Genomic DNA, 15189 nt, shown 5'->3' with positions numbered 1-15189 from the left:
CCAGGTACCTCAACAGCCGCCTGACCTTCTACACTCCCACCCACCAGCTTCGTTCGACCAACCACGCCCTCGCCGCCGTGCCACGCATCCGAAGAGCCACCATGGGAAGAAGATCCTTCTCCTACCTGGCAGCCAAGACTTGGAACTCCCTCCCCATCCACCTCCGTCAGACCCAAGACCACCTCTCCTTCAGGAAGCAACTCAAGACCTGGCTGTTTGAGCTGTAACAGACCCCACTCCCCCTAGCGCCTTGAGACCCTCCGGGTGAGTAGCGCGCTATACAAATTTCTTGATTGATTGATTGATTGATTGACTGTGTACGCCTGAAAGGCCATCCGTAATCAAGCCACTGATTTGCAAGTGTTATAAATATAGTTTATTAAACACAATGAGATAGCACCTAGTGGCATGAATAAAGACGCGGAAATGATGAATTTTGTGCGTAGACGGATCTCCAGCACACAGAAGCTACTTACGTTCCGAAACAACAACAGTGTGGGGCATATTTACAAGCCTCTGTCACCAACACAACCGGGATTTGCCTTATTTACAAGGTGGCGTTAAGCTCCTTAGCGTGGCTCAACGCTGCCTTGTAACTAAGGCACCCGTTCAAGCTGTATTTAGCGTGAAAGGGGTGGGCAGTGGGTGTTGCGGTGGGCGTTCCAACGCAACACCCATTGCTTTTTACGCTGCCCCCTATTTACAAGGGAGGCGTAAATAGGCGACAGCTCCACATTTAAGACCAGGGTAAACATGTCTTAAACAGGCAAAAAGAGGAGAAATGCTTTATTTCTGGTCGTTTTTGCTGTTTCCAATTGTGCTGCCTGGTGCAGTGCACATAGAAACAGCAAACTGCCTGTGATAGTTTATGTGCAGGATGGTGACCCTTCCTGCATATAAGCAATAAAAAAAATGACGTTTTGCAACTTCTATGTGTGGTGCATTAAGCAGCGCACATAGAAGTATCAAAACGCCATGAATGATATTTCCCCCAACGCACACACCCTCGCACTATGGTGCAAGTGTGCCTGCGTTGGTGCTAGGCAGTTAAACTCAGCACCAACGCTAGGGGAAACTCAGAGGTGCGCCACATTCTTGTGAATACAGCCCATCTATGCGTTTTCAGAACGGAGAAGCCTTCCGTTAGCAATGTTTGCTTAACGCCATGCTTCTCCATTCTGTTGTAAATATGCCCGTGTGTTTTTAATCACCCCTGGAGTTTTACATGGTTTACTCAGGTGTAAGTTTACCTTTGTAAATAGACCCCGTGTGTAGGAGAGTAGGATTTGCACTTATGTTGCCCCAACTTTTTTCCTGATGTTTACACTGGTTTCTGGCTATAGTCTGGCTGGGTCCCTGCTAATCAGGGCCCCAGCCTCTCTGTTCTCTCTAAACGACTTGGAGTGCATATTAGATGCACTAGTGATTGAATACTGTGGTACCTTATGAGCCCCTAGTATATGGTACCTTAGGTACCAAGGGCATAGGTACTTTACAGGCCTACCAGGGGCTGAAGCATGTATTATGCCACCCCTGGGAAGCAGACTCAATCTGACACCACAGGCCTGCTACTGCAGCCTGGGTGAGGTAGTGTTAGCACTCCTTACTGAGGTATAGGTTCCCTATATTTCACCTTGCACACACATATAAACCTATCAGTCACCCCTAAGGCAGGCCCTAACAATCCTGAGGGCAGGGTGCTTGGTTTCCATGTGAGGGGGTGCCTCTGCCTGAGCAGGGCCCCTCTGCAGCTCTCCGAGTCTATTCTCTGGAGCTGTTTGTGGATGCGGTTAAACCATATACTCTTAAGTGCATTATAACCTAGCGGTAAATTCTAAATTTGGGATGGCTGCATCAAAACATGTTGTGTTTGGTGTCAAATGCTTTGGAATCATACCCCTACACCAGTAACTGGTGTGGGAGTATGGTCCCACCCTTCTAGAGGGATAGACATGTACCCACTGTGGAAACACGGTAGAATCCAGAAGAGCCCTGGCATCACAAAATGGATGCCACCAGTACAGACACTGGGCTGCCCTCCTGCTGATGACCGAAACTCGCTGTGGAGGCGGCCCAACAATAGGCATCCTGTCACAGGGAGGTGTAACCACCTTCCAGACAGGATTTAGTGTATTGGGGCTGGGTGGGTGCACTCCTAGAGTGCTTTGAAGTCCTGCACTGGGGGAGCAGTAGGCTCCTCTGTGCATATGCCAGCTCAAACCGGTTCAGGGGCTACCTGCCCCTGCTCTGGTGTGAAACTGGACAAAGGGAAGTGGGTGTAGCCACCCACTCCCATGACCCTCCCATAGGAGTGGTCATAGAGCTAGTCCCTCCCTTCCTTGTAGTATAAGTTAGGGAACCCTTGCCGATTGCAAACTAGATATCCCTGGACGACACTCTGACAAAGAATCCCGGGCCTTCGAAGTTCCACTACCTCTGGAAGACTGAAGAATCTCCCTTGGAGTCAAGGAGTGACTCCCCTGCTTGGCAGGCACCAAAACATTGCATCTACGGTCGCAAACTTTCCTGCTCCTGCTGGAGACCGAAGTCCCTGCAGCCCCGGAAGTGGATTTCCTGACTTCTCCAAGGCCATCGTGAGTCCTCAGTGAAGCTGAGGCAAGTGGACCCCACGAGTGACGAGGAACATTAATACCCGGGTACCGTGCACTATTGTCGAGTGCAACCCCTTCACGATGTTCTACGAACTTGTGCATTGGACCAAGTGTGGTCCAAGCCTCCTGCAGGATTTCCTCCGAAGATCAGAGGCCTACCTCGTCCCGAGTGACCGTTGGCTCCTGGTGAGTGAATCCTCCTGATGCGTCTTCGTGATCCCTTGCCGGCTGGCTTGTGGGTCCCCTGAAGACTTTTCAACAGAACCAAAAGGCTCCCCTGATTGCTCCAGGCCTGCCCTGACTTACCCTCGCTGGGTGAGTCCCTCAGACCTTGCTGGTCTGCACCGCTGACTTTCTTCACTTTTCACGAGACTTGCTGTTGCCAAGGCTTGTTGGCTTCAATCCGGTTGCCGACACCTCAGTAAGCTGCAGACTTCGTGGGGCACGCCGAACCCAGCTCCTGGTCATCGTCGACGCCTCCTGGACCTCGTGGCTGAAGAGTCAAGACACCCGTGATCTCCTGAAATCACCCGAGTACTGTGGGCATCCAGCTTCCTGGCCCCGGGTCCATGGCAAGTGACTTTGAACACTGTCTCCCCTGCTTTCAGGTCTTCTTTCTTCTGAATCTAGCCTTGGATTCCACCGGACACTTCTCCTGTCTTCACTAGAAGCAAGTCTTCTTGGGCTCCCATTGAAAACGACGCCGCGACCCGACACCAAAAGACACCTATGCACCCGGCTTCCCTGGGTGAGGTAACTCCAGCACTACATTGCTCCTGTGGGTGTTGGCTCTAGAACTACTTACCCTGTAAGAAACTTGCTTGTAGACTCTCCCGAAGTATCCTAAAACTTTAAAATTCCAACCGTGACTTGCTCCATTGAAGTCTATTGGGATCCGCGGCTGTGTTCTCACACTGCATGCGTCTCCCGTGGGTCCTTTACTTACCTGCCTTGGGTGGATTAGTGAGGCCCCAGCACTTTTACAGGCCCTAGGCCTTGTCCTCTCGCAAGTCGATATTCCTAAGTCTCTTTTTTAGTATATGGTCTGGTACGCCCCTAGGGCCCCAGTCATATATGTGCTTAACTTGTTGTGAACTGTTGATTTTTGCATATGTTCCTGACTTCTAATCTCATAAAGAGATTAGTAGAGTGTGTCTAGTAATAAATACATATATATTTTATATATATACCACTGTGGTGTCCTTTCATTTAGTGATTCAAGAGATTATAAGGTAAAACAAGCTGCTTTACATTCCTCTAAAGACTTAGCCTGAAGGCTGCTCTCCACAGCTACCACTAGGATAGCTTTCTTTAAAGGTTGTCTTAAACCTATCTACCATAAGAGTCGAATTGTACTGGTGCAAGATGGCCACTTTAACTAGTGACCAGCATATGCCAGGCCAACTTCTCACACCGTGTGTTTATTAGTCACCCTTTGCGTTTCACATGGGGTGTTACATTGCGTACTTCAGCTCAGGGCCAGTAGCTCTGAGGGATCTTCTGCGAATTCTAACATGAATAACATTTGGTATCATGGGAAGGAGCTTCCTTTGGGTCCTGGTATGATGTATCTGGCACATTGACGTTCGACACAGTCTAGACAAAGGTCTCTGGTTTACCGGCCCTTGCCTGCTATCAGCATCTTAGGATTGTTGACTGATCAGTGCTGCGTCTGTGCACCCGGCACAGGTCGGACGGTGTGGTTGCCAGGGCAGGTTCTGGTGTTATTAATGTGCGTCCTGTTTGTCCGGATCATTCTCTCCTGACCATGGGTGCTGGATGTGGGCTGCTCGTCTCAGCGTGACTAGACTGACTAGGAGAGTGCGCTCATTATCTACGATTGAATGTGCTGACTAGGAGTGTGCACTGCTTATCTCATACTGAATACACTGACTAGGAGTGTGTGCCGCTTATCTCTGAGTGAGTGCGCTGACTAGGAGTATACGCTGCTTATCTCAGAGTGACTACAATGGCTAGAAGTGTGTGCTGCTTATCTCCAAGTGAATGTGCTGACTAGGAGTGTGCGCTGCTTATCTCTGAATGAATGCGCTAACTAGGATTGTGCGCTGCTTACCTCCGAGTGAATGCGCTGACTATGAGTGTGCGCTCCTTATCTACAAGTGAATGCGCTGACTAGGAGTGTGCGCTGCTTATCTCCAAGTGAATGTGCTGACTAGGAGTGTGCGCTGCTTATCTCTGAGTGAATGCGCTGACTAGAAGTGTGCACTGCTTGTCTCTCGGGTGAATATGCTGACCGGGAGAGTGCGCTCCTTATCTATGAGTGAATGCACTGACTAGAAGTGTGTGATCCTTATCTCTGAGTGAATGCGCTGACTAAGAGTGTGCATTCCTTATCCCTAAGTGCATGCGCTGACTAACATTGTGTGCTGGTTATCGCTGAGTGAATGTGCTGACTAGGAGTGTGCGCTCCTTATCTCCAAGTGAATGTGCTGACTAGGAGTGTGAGCTTCTCATCTCCGAGTGAACGTGCTGACTAGGAGTGTGCGCTGCTTATTTCCAAGTGAACGTGCTGACTAGGATTGTGTGCTGCTGATCTCTGAGTGAATACGCCGGCTAGGATTGTGTGCTGCTTATCCCTGAGTGAATACTCTGACTAGTAGTGTGTGCTCCTTATCTGTGAGTGAATACGCTGACTAGAAGTGTGCTCTACTTATCTCAGAGTGGCTATGCTGACTAGAAGTGTGCACTGCTTGTCTCCAAATTAATGCTCTGACTAGGCGTGTGCACCCTTTATCTCAGAGTGAATGCACTGACTAGGAGTGTGCGCTTCTGATCTCAGAGTGAATGCGCTGACCAGGAGTGTGCTCAGCTGACTGGGAGTGTGCACTGCTTATCTCTGAGATGAATGCGCTGACTAGCCGTTTGCACTTCTTATCCCTGAGTGAATACAATGATTAGGAGTGTTCTCTGCTTACCTCCGAGTGAACGCCCTGACTAGGAGTGTGTGCTGCTCATCTCTGAGTGAATGTGCTGACTAGGAGTGTGCACTGCTTATCTCTAAGTGACTATGCTGACTAGGCATGTGCGCCCTTTATCTCAGAGTGAATTCATTGACTAGGAGTGTGCGCTGCTTATCTGCAAGTAAATATACTGACTAGTATTGTGCACTGCTTATGTCCGAGTGAATACGCTGATTAGGGATATGCGCTGCTTATCTCTGAGTGAATATACTGATTAGAAGTGTGCTCTGCTTATCTCCGAGTGAATGTGATGACTAGGAGTGTGCGCTGCTTATCTCAGAGTGAATACACTGATTAGAAGTGTGCGCTGCTTATCTCCGAGTGAATGCGCAGACTAGGAGTGTATGCTGCTCATCTCAGTGAATGCACTGACTAGGAGTGTGCGCTGTTTATCTCTGAGTGAATACACTGTCTAGGAGTGTGCGCTGCTTATCTCCGAGTGATTGCGCTGACTAGTAGTGTGTGCTGCTGATCTCCAAGTGAATGTGCTGACTAGTAGTGTGTGCTGCTGATCCCCGAGTGAATACGCTGGTTAGGAGTGCGGGCTTCTTATCCCCGAGTGAATGCGCTGACTAGGAGTGTGCGCTGCTTTTCTCTGAGTGAATACACTGACTAGAAGTGTGAGCTGCTTATCTCTGAGTCAATACACTGATTTGGAGTGTGCGCTGCTTATCTCCGAGTGAATGCGCTGACTAAGAATGCGTGCTGCTTATCTCCGAGTGAATGCGCTGACTAGGAGTGTGTGTTGCTTATCTCTGAGTGAATACACTGACTAGGAGTGTGCGCTGCTTATCTCTGAGTGAATGCGCTCACTAGAAGTGTGCGCTGCTTATCTGCGAGTGAATGCGCTGACTAGTACTGTGCGCTGATTATCTCCGAGTGATTGCGCTGACTAGTAGTGTGTGCTGCTTATCTCCGAGTGAATGTGCTGACTAGGAGTGTGTGCTGCTGATCTCCAAGTGAATGTACCGACTAGGAGTGTGTGCTGCTGATCTCCAAGTGAATGTGCTGACTAGTAGTGTGTGCTGCTTATCTCTGAGTGAATGCACTGACTAAGAGGGTGTGCTGCTTATCTCCGAGCGAATGCGCTGACTAGGATTGTTTGCTGCTGATTTCCAAGTGAATGTGCTGACTAGGAGTGTGTGCTGCTTATCTCCGAGTGAATGTGCTGACTAGGAGTGTGTGCTGCTGATCTCCAAGTGAATGTACCGACTAGGAGTGTGTGCTGCTGATCTCCAAGTGAATGTGCTGACTAGTAGTGTGTGCTGCTTATCTCTGAGTGAATGCACTGACTAAGAGGGTGTGCTGCTTATCTCCGAGCGAATGCGCTGACTAGGATTGTTTGCTGCTGATTTCCAAGTGAATGTGCTGACTAGGAGTGTGTGCTGCTTATCTCCGAGTGAATGTGCTGACTAGGAGTGTGTGCTGCTGATCTCCAAGTGAATGTGCTGACTAGGAGTGTGTGCTGCTGATCTCCAAGTGAATGTGCTGACTAGGAGTGTGTGCTGCTGATCTCCAAGTGAATGCACTGACTAGGATTGTGTGCTGCTAATCTCCAGGTGAATGCGCTGACTAAGAGGGTGTGCTGCTTATCTCCGAGTGAATGCGCTGACTAGGATTGTGTGCTGCTGATTTCCGAGTGAATACGCTGGCTAGGATTGTGTGCTGCTGATCTCCGAGTGAATACGCTGACTAGGATTGTGTGCTGCTTATCTCTGAGTGAATGCGCTGACTAGGATTGTGTGCTGTTGATCTCTGAGTGAATACGCTGGCTAGGATTGTGTGCTGCTGATCTCTGAGTGAATACGCTGACTAGGATTGTGTGCTGCTGATCTCTGAGTGAATACGCTGGCTAGGATTGTGTGCTGCTGATTTCCAAGTGAATGTGCTGACTAGGAGTGTGTGCTGCTTATCTCCGAGTGAATGTGCTGACTAGGAGTGTGTGCTGCTGATCTCCAAGTGAATGTGCTGACTAGGAGTGTGTGCTGCTGATCTCCAAGTGAATGTGCTGACTAGGAGTGTGTGCTGCTGATCTCCAAGTGAATACACTGACTAGGATTGTGTGCTGCTAATCTCCGAATGAATGCGCTGACTAAGAGGGTGTGCTGCTTATCTCCGAGTGAATGCGCTGACTAGGATTGTGTGCTGCTGATTTCCGAATGAATACGCTGGCTAGGATTGTGTGCTGCTGATCTCCGAGTGAATACGCTGACTAGGATTGTGTGCTGCTTATCTCTGAGTGAATGCGCTGACTAGGATTGTGTGCTGTTGATCTCTGAGTGAATACGCTGGCTAGGATTGTGTGCTGCTGATCTCTGAGTGAATACGCTGACTAGGATTGTGTGCTGCTGATCTCTGAGTGAATACGCTGGCTAGGATTGTGTGCTGCTGATCTCCGAGTGAATACGCTTGCTAGGATTGTGTGCTGCTTATCTCCGAGTGAATTCGCTGACTACGATTGTGTTCTGCTAATCTCCGAGTGAATGCGCTGACTAAGAGTGTGTGCTGCTTATCTCCGAGTGAATGCGCTGACTAGGATTGTGTGCTGCTGATCTCCGAGTGAATATGCTGACTAGGATTGTGTGCTGCTTATCTCCGAGTGAACGCACTGACTAGGATTGTGTGCTGCTGATGTCCGAGTGAATACGCTGAGTATGCGAGTGTGCTTCTAGGGATTGCAGTGTCTGTCTCCCTCCTCTCTCCATCGGTTCTGCATGGATGCTGACAACTGGCTCTGGATCCAGGAAGTTTGATTCCTGAAATTCTGTATTATGAATGCAAAAAATCTATAACAGTGAAATTATCAACATCATAAATGTTAAATGTAATGTTTTCTAATGGAAATGAAACTTGATTAAGTTGGTGTTCAAGCTTGCAAAGATTGCACTGCTTTCTTACTTGTTTTTATAAAAAGAGGTCAGGAGCTGCCTGGACCTTTAGTGAGTAAGCTGTTGTAACTGTTTGTGTTTTGCTAGATGGTAAGTTTAAGGGGCGTGCAGATGACACTATGCTGTTATCAATGGTGCTTGTTCTAATAATTGCACTGATAGGACGGTCATGAAGTCGGAATTCGACTACTATTCCCTATTCGTGATTGCCCAAAAGGGAAGGGAAAGAATTAAATGAGCATTAACACTCCATTTCATTCCCCACCTCTGTTGTGATTTCCCCTGCAGTGCAAAGAAGCCTGCTTCGCTCTGCCACAAATTATTCATCCAACTGTTCATCCATTTTCCTTCATCTTCGCCCGGTGGTCATTGCCTTCATCCACTAACTTATTCGACCATTCTTTTGTGTTCCATGTAGACTTGTATGTCTGGTATTGACTGTGATTTTTGTGATTGTGTGTGTTTGTGTACCACGGTGGGTTGCTGCATACATGTATGCCTTCGTGTTTTGTGCATGCTTAATGGTAACTGCAGTTAAATGTGCTTAGGTCTCCATGTGTGGGCAAGACTGTTGATCAATGTATGCGATGTGGTGTGCATGACTACCCATGGTAATGGATGTGTGTATTTTTGTTTATGTGTGCCAGTATGCCAATTGATTTGTGTACATGAGTGCCTACATGTCTGCTGGTCTATTTGCATAGGTACATATATAGTTATTGGCCTTTATACATGGACACCTGTATGTTGGTCTGTTTGCATTGGCACGTGTGAGCTTTTTGGTCAGTGCACACGAGTGCCTTGTTGACTATATTGTCTATGACTTGTGTGTTTGTCTGTATAGTGTCACTTGTGCTTGTCTATCTTTGTAGGTTGTTACTTAATTGGATGCTTGAACGTGTTTTGTGTATGCACATCGGTGGCTGCATGTAGTGTGTGCTTGTAAATCTGCAGGTCTGCATGCAAGACTGTTGGTCAATGTACGAGGTGCCTATATGTATGTTTGTTATTGCCCATGATTGTCTGTGTGTCCGTTCTGTGTATAATGGTGTCTGTGTGTCTGCTGGTTGAGTTGCATGAGTACCTCTATGCATGTTGGTCTCTCTACACAGATGCCTGCATGCTTGTTGGTCTCATTGGATGAATACCTGTATGTTTTCTGCCAGTATATACATTAGCTTCTTTGCATGAGTAGTTGGTGGTGGTGCCTGTCGGGCTGCTGTTCTGTGTTTATAGTAGTCAGCACACACATACCTGAATTGTTTAGGACTCTGCACCTGTTTGTTGGGTGTCTACGTGTGCATGCAGTATACTGAAGCCAAACCTAATGGGCTTGTCAATGTTTTGGTTTATTTCGATACAGGAAACTGGCAAGGAGAAGTACATGGAAGATCTGCCCAATCAGCTGAGGCCTTTTGAGTGTCTCATCTCCCAGAATGAGTCTGGATTTCTCGTTGGCAGCACAGTGAGTAGCATGACTGCCCTCTGGAGGGGTGATAATGAACTGCAAGTAAAAGAGAGGTTGGGCTTCAGAAAACCACAGTGCTGGAGCCTTGCAGTGCCGCGGGCCCATGCGTTCTGTCTCTCACAATGCATTATGGGAACAGAGACACAGGGCCTGATTACGATGTCGGGCAGACGTGATCGCCGTGGTCTCGGAACTGACCTACCTCCATGCGGAGGGGGTGGAGTTGAGGATGAGGACTACTGTTTTCTCTGAGTTGAGTTTCAGGCAGCTGTTCTTCATCCAGGTTGCGACTGCTTTCATCCCTTCTTGGAAGTTGTGCTTGGTGATGTTGGGTTCCTTGGTGAGGGAGAGGATGAGTTGGGTATCATCGGCGTAGGAGACTATGTTGAGCCCATGGTTTCTGACGATGGTTGTGAGGGAGGCCATGTAGACGTTGAAGAAGGTGGGGCTGAGGGAGGATCCTGGTCTCTGTCGGTTCTGAGAGGAAGGGTGGCAGTCTTATTGTATGTGTTCTGCCAGTGAGGAATGAGCGTATCCAGTTTATGGCCTTTCCTTGGATTTGCCGGCGTCGTGGAGTCTGGTGGCTTGTGTGCAGTGGGAGATGGTGTTGAAGACTGCTGATATGTCCAGGAGGATGAGGGCTGCTGTTTGGCCTTGGTCTAGGAGGGTGCGGATTACGTCTGTGGTGGCAAGGAGGCTGGTCTCAGTGCTGTGGTTGCTGCGGAATCCAGATTGAGAGGTGTCTAGGATGTTGTTGACTTTGATGAATTATGCTAGCTGGGTGTTGACGACCTTTTCAATGACCTTGGCTGCGAAAGGAAGCAGTGAGATGGACCTGAAATTCTTGAGGTCTGTTGGGTCTGCCGAGGGTTTCTTTAGGAGGGGGTTAACTACGGCACGCTTCCAGTTGTCGGGGAATGTGAGGTCCCGAGGGAGCAGTTGATGGTTCGACGTAGCTCGGGTGCGTTGGCTGTGGCGGCCCTGTGGAAGATGTGTGATGGGCAGGAGTCTGAAGGTGCTAAGGAGTGGATGCTCTTCATGGTCTTTAGGGTCTCTCTTGTTGTGAGTGAGGTCTGTTGTTTCACTATGGAGTTCGGCAAATTCTTGTATGATGGAGTAGAATTCCTTGGAGTTGTGGGCATTAGAGAGGATTCTGTCTTGGAGGAAATTCTTCTTTGTGGATCTGATGAGTTGGTGGTGTGCCGTGGTGGCTGCTTTGTAGGCGGTGCGTGTTTCCAGAGTTTTGCTGTTTCTCTGCTTCTTTTCCAGTTGTCGGCAGGAGCGCTTGGATTCTTGGAGTGCCATGGTGAACCAGTTTGCTTTCTTGTTGTGTTGTCTTGTAGTCTTCTGGTGGGGGGCAAGTGTGTTGATGCAGTTGGTGATCTATTGGTGGAGGTTGCTTGCCATGGTGTTGGTGTCTGTCGTAGTTGGGGGATGGCGTGCAGGTGAGGGCAGAGGAGAGGTGTTCTTCGGAGACTGTTCCAGATTCTGCGTGGGAGGCGGTGCACGTGCTTGTGAGCTGCTTGGGTTTTCTAAAATAGAAATGGATGCAGTGGTAGTCAGTCCAGAGCAGTTCCGTGGTGTGGCTGAAGAAGATGCTGTTTCCTCCTGCGAAGATGGGGTTGAGTGTGTGTCCTGCTGTGTGAGTGGGGACAGAGACAAGTTGCTTCAGTCCTATGTTGTTGAGGTTCTCTAGGAGAGCGGTGGTGTTTGGGTCGTGGTGGTTGTCCAGGTGGAAGTTTAGGTCTCCGAGTAGTATGTAGTCTGTGTAGGCGAGGGCGTGGGGTGTGATGAGGTCGGCGATGAAGTTGGTGAACGGGGTGCGGTGGCCAGGTGGTCTGTAGATGAGGGTTCAGCGAAGCGTGGTTCGGGGGTTGGTCTGGATCTGGAAGTGGATGTGTTCCATGGGGGGCGAGTAGTCATCCGAGTCATGGTTGTTGTGTGGAGGGAGCTTTTGTGGATGATGGCGAGGCCTCCTCCTGGGTGGGTGAGGCGGTCTTTCCTCAGGATTTTGTATCCGTCGGGGATGGCGGTTGCGATGTTGGGCCCGGAGCTGTTGTTGGTCCAGATCTCTGTGAGGAAGGCGACATTGAGCGTGTGAGTGTTGAGGAGGTCCCAGATTTCTATGGCGTGTCTGTGCAGGGAGAGCACATTGAGGAGGATGCAGTTCAGTGGTTTGTGTGCCCTGGCATCCGGTGGGCTGGGAGCTGCTGCTAGGGTCCAGGGATGAGTGAAGGTGCGGTGGCAGTGTCGACAGGAGACCAGGCCTTGGGTGTTGCTCGGCGTCAAGAGCTAGCAGTTGTTGCTGCGTCCGGGGTTGAGAGCATGGAGGGTACTGGCGTCATAATGGCGGTGAGTCGGGGGACCAGAGTCCCTGGCACTGGTCGCGGTCGGGTCGCAGATGGGCTTGTCTTTGGCTTGCCATTAAGTAAGGGGTCAGGGATGGTGATCAGCTGGGAGGCGGGAGCAGGAGCGACACGCTGGGGGGGAGGGGCCATGGGGGCAGCAGCCAGGGGAGCACAGGAAGAGGGAGCAAAAGGGGCAAAAGGGAAAAGAGGCAAAAGAGAAAAGGAGGAAAAAGAGAAAAAGAGGCAAAAGAAAAAAGAGGCAAAGAAGAAAGAGGCAACAGATAAAAGAGAACAGAAGACACAGACCAGAGCGGAATAGCAGAAGAGCAGGGTGCTCTTCCACTAGACTACCAGGGATGAGATGCAGGCAGGAGCCTGCGGGTTGAGGAGGGACTCGGACACCTACCTGTCAAGGAGCTCGGACTCAAGGGCAGTCCCTCAGCGGTGGAGATGCGCAGGGGAGAGCAGTCACACTGACCAGGAAAGTCAGAGGCCTATTGCTCACTCTTATCCCATGCTGATTCCTTCTTCTCTGCTGTCCTCTTTTTCGGACAAGTCCTCTTCACTTTTATTGTTACTCACTTTTGTCCCTTGGTGATTCCTTCATCTTCTGTGTTTTCTTCTCCTTCAGATGAGCCACATTTTCCATAGTGTTCTTCCTTTTTTTCGTGTGATTATTCTTCCTTCTCCTTGTCTTCTCCTCTGGACAGATCCTCCCCAAATAAACAAAGTCATCAAGGATGGGGGATTAGGTTGGCAGCTTCAAAAGATCCCCTGCGTTTTGTCCTGGGATTCACATAAAGGAATTGTCTTAGATGTAACCAGTTGAATAATTGATTGCACAATGCCTTGTATGGTGGATTGCTGAATTTTCAGACATCATGATCGCAGCATTTAATCTACAGACTTCAAAACACTGATCTGGCCTCCCATCTTAGAGTCAATGCACTGACTCCCAGCACAAGCCAGGATTGATTTAAGATTGTGTGGTTCTGTCTGGTGGATCCCCCTAGAGGCTCAGATAAAACATCAGCAAGCGCCACCTGACTAAATCCTTCAGCTGATCTTATGCTTCTGGCATTCCCCAAAGAAACTGCAAAGCGCACAGAAGATTTGTGGTGCTCAGACCTAGATTATGGGTACTCTTGCTCTCCATCTTAGAAAGGAACTTTCACTACTGTTCATCCGCCTGACTTCCAAGGCCTGGCCTTTTCTGATCATTTTCTCCACCTTCCTTCATCCTCACAGAGTTGCGTACCCAGTGCTGAGATGTGATTTGATTGGTGTTTTGAGGGCAGTTCTAACAAATAAATAGATCTTCTTTGCTCTTATTACCCACTCTGGTCGCACGGGGGTTCCTTTTTTTCATCTCCGTCTTTTCCTCTCAAAAGGTCTCTTTTGCTAAACCCTCCTTCTCTCTCATATCCCATGAGTGATCCCTTCATCACTTGGATGTCTTTTCTCTGGACAGGTCTCCTTTGCTGATTACAATCTTCTGGACGTCCTCCAAAGTCACCTGATCTGGTCCCCGGACTGTCTGAATAGCTTCCCCCATCTGAAGGCCTTCAAAGAAAAGATGGAATCTCGTCCCAAACTCAAGGCCTACCTGCAGTCGGATGATCACAAGAACCGCCTCTTGCACCCCACCAGGAAGCTGTAGTCCACCCATTAAGCAATGTGTCATTGGCCACCTCCTCAAGCGCCTCATCCTCCTCACAAGGAACAGCTTCATCTAATGGAAGGATCTAATCAAACTTTGAGCTCATGGGAGGATAGTGAAAATAAAAAACACTTTGTCAAAGATTCTTGTCTGCCCATCTGCAAGATTGTTTTTTAAATTGATTTGTATTTATTCGAAGCTTAGCTCTTTAAAAATAAGGAATGCACTTTGTAAATGGTGGAACAAAGAAAAATTAGAGGTTACATATAGAAGTGATGCTATAGAATAGGTAACAAGTACAGACATAGGGTCCGATTCACAAAGGTTAACTTGGACCTGAAGTCTAACTTTACACCTGGAGTCTGACTTTACACCTGAAGTCTAAGGGCTCGATTCACAAAGGTGTATGTAGACCAAAAGTCTAACTTTACTACTTTTCGGTAATCGCAAAGGTAAGTTGCTGCTAGTAACTTTACTACTAGTAGTAAAGTTACTAATAGTAAAATAACTACTAGTAACTTACCTTTGTGAATACGAAAATGTAGTAAAGTCACACTTTTGGTCTAACTTTACCTTTGTGAATCAGGCCCATTATGTGTAGATAATATCACATATTTACATTCAGATATAGAGGCTAGTAGGGATGGGGTGAGGAGTTGTTGCAGGGATTCTGCACATACACAGAACTACACGCAGATCTGTGTATGTGCATAGGGGCTAAGCCTTCCCACTACCTTAGTGCCCTTGAACCTAGGACCGACTAGCTATAGTGTCTCATTCTCTCTCCTACTCACAAATGGAGAAACCAATAATTAGACACCCCAGAATACAACACTCCCGTATCTCTCAGGAATCGCTGTAACAAGACACACCTTTTCGCTCACATTCTCGTACCTGTTCGCAATAAGATCTGACAGAGACACGTCAATAGTTTACAATATTTATTTTAACTAACTTGCTCTAAAATGCAGTTTGCGAGCCACCACCAAGTACAAAATGCAGAATGTTAATACAGTTAGCATTGCAGCAAGGCCATACATCATAAAGGGGGATATCATTTTATAAAGACAGTGTATAAAGGACTTAAAGGTCTAACCACCCTCCCAATGGTAAACAGAAGTATTATTTGTTAATAGAAGACCTCTGGGCTTTGTTAGCCAACCCTATACCTCAGGAAATTTATTTATTTATAAAGTTTTATATTGCGCAAACATTACCCACGGGGGTATCAG

The 15189-nt window shown here is 48.3% G+C and overlaps 1 protein-coding gene across 1 annotated transcript in view; it reads left to right on the top strand.

The window, feature by feature from the left end:
- The window catches only part of LOC146839364 (glutathione S-transferase P 1-like), a 90007-nt gene extending 75907 nt beyond the window's left edge, over positions 1-14100 (top strand). The window contains exons 6-7 of the mRNA XM_085651365.1: positions 9845-9946; positions 13769-14100. Coding sequence (XP_085507491.1) covers positions 9845-9946; positions 13769-13957 — 291 coding nt within the window. The 3' untranslated portion in view covers positions 13958-14100. The remainder of the gene's footprint in view (positions 1-9844; positions 9947-13768) is intronic.
- Positions 14101-15189: the final 1089 nt, after the last annotated feature.

The sequence above is a fragment of the Triturus cristatus genome, chromosome 4_1 (assembly GCF_964204655.1).
Source record: "Triturus cristatus chromosome 4_1, aTriCri1.1, whole genome shotgun sequence".
NCBI classification, from domain to species: domain Eukaryota; kingdom Metazoa; phylum Chordata; class Amphibia; order Caudata; family Salamandridae; genus Triturus; species Triturus cristatus.
This window is presented reverse-complemented; position numbering and strand designations above follow the sequence as displayed.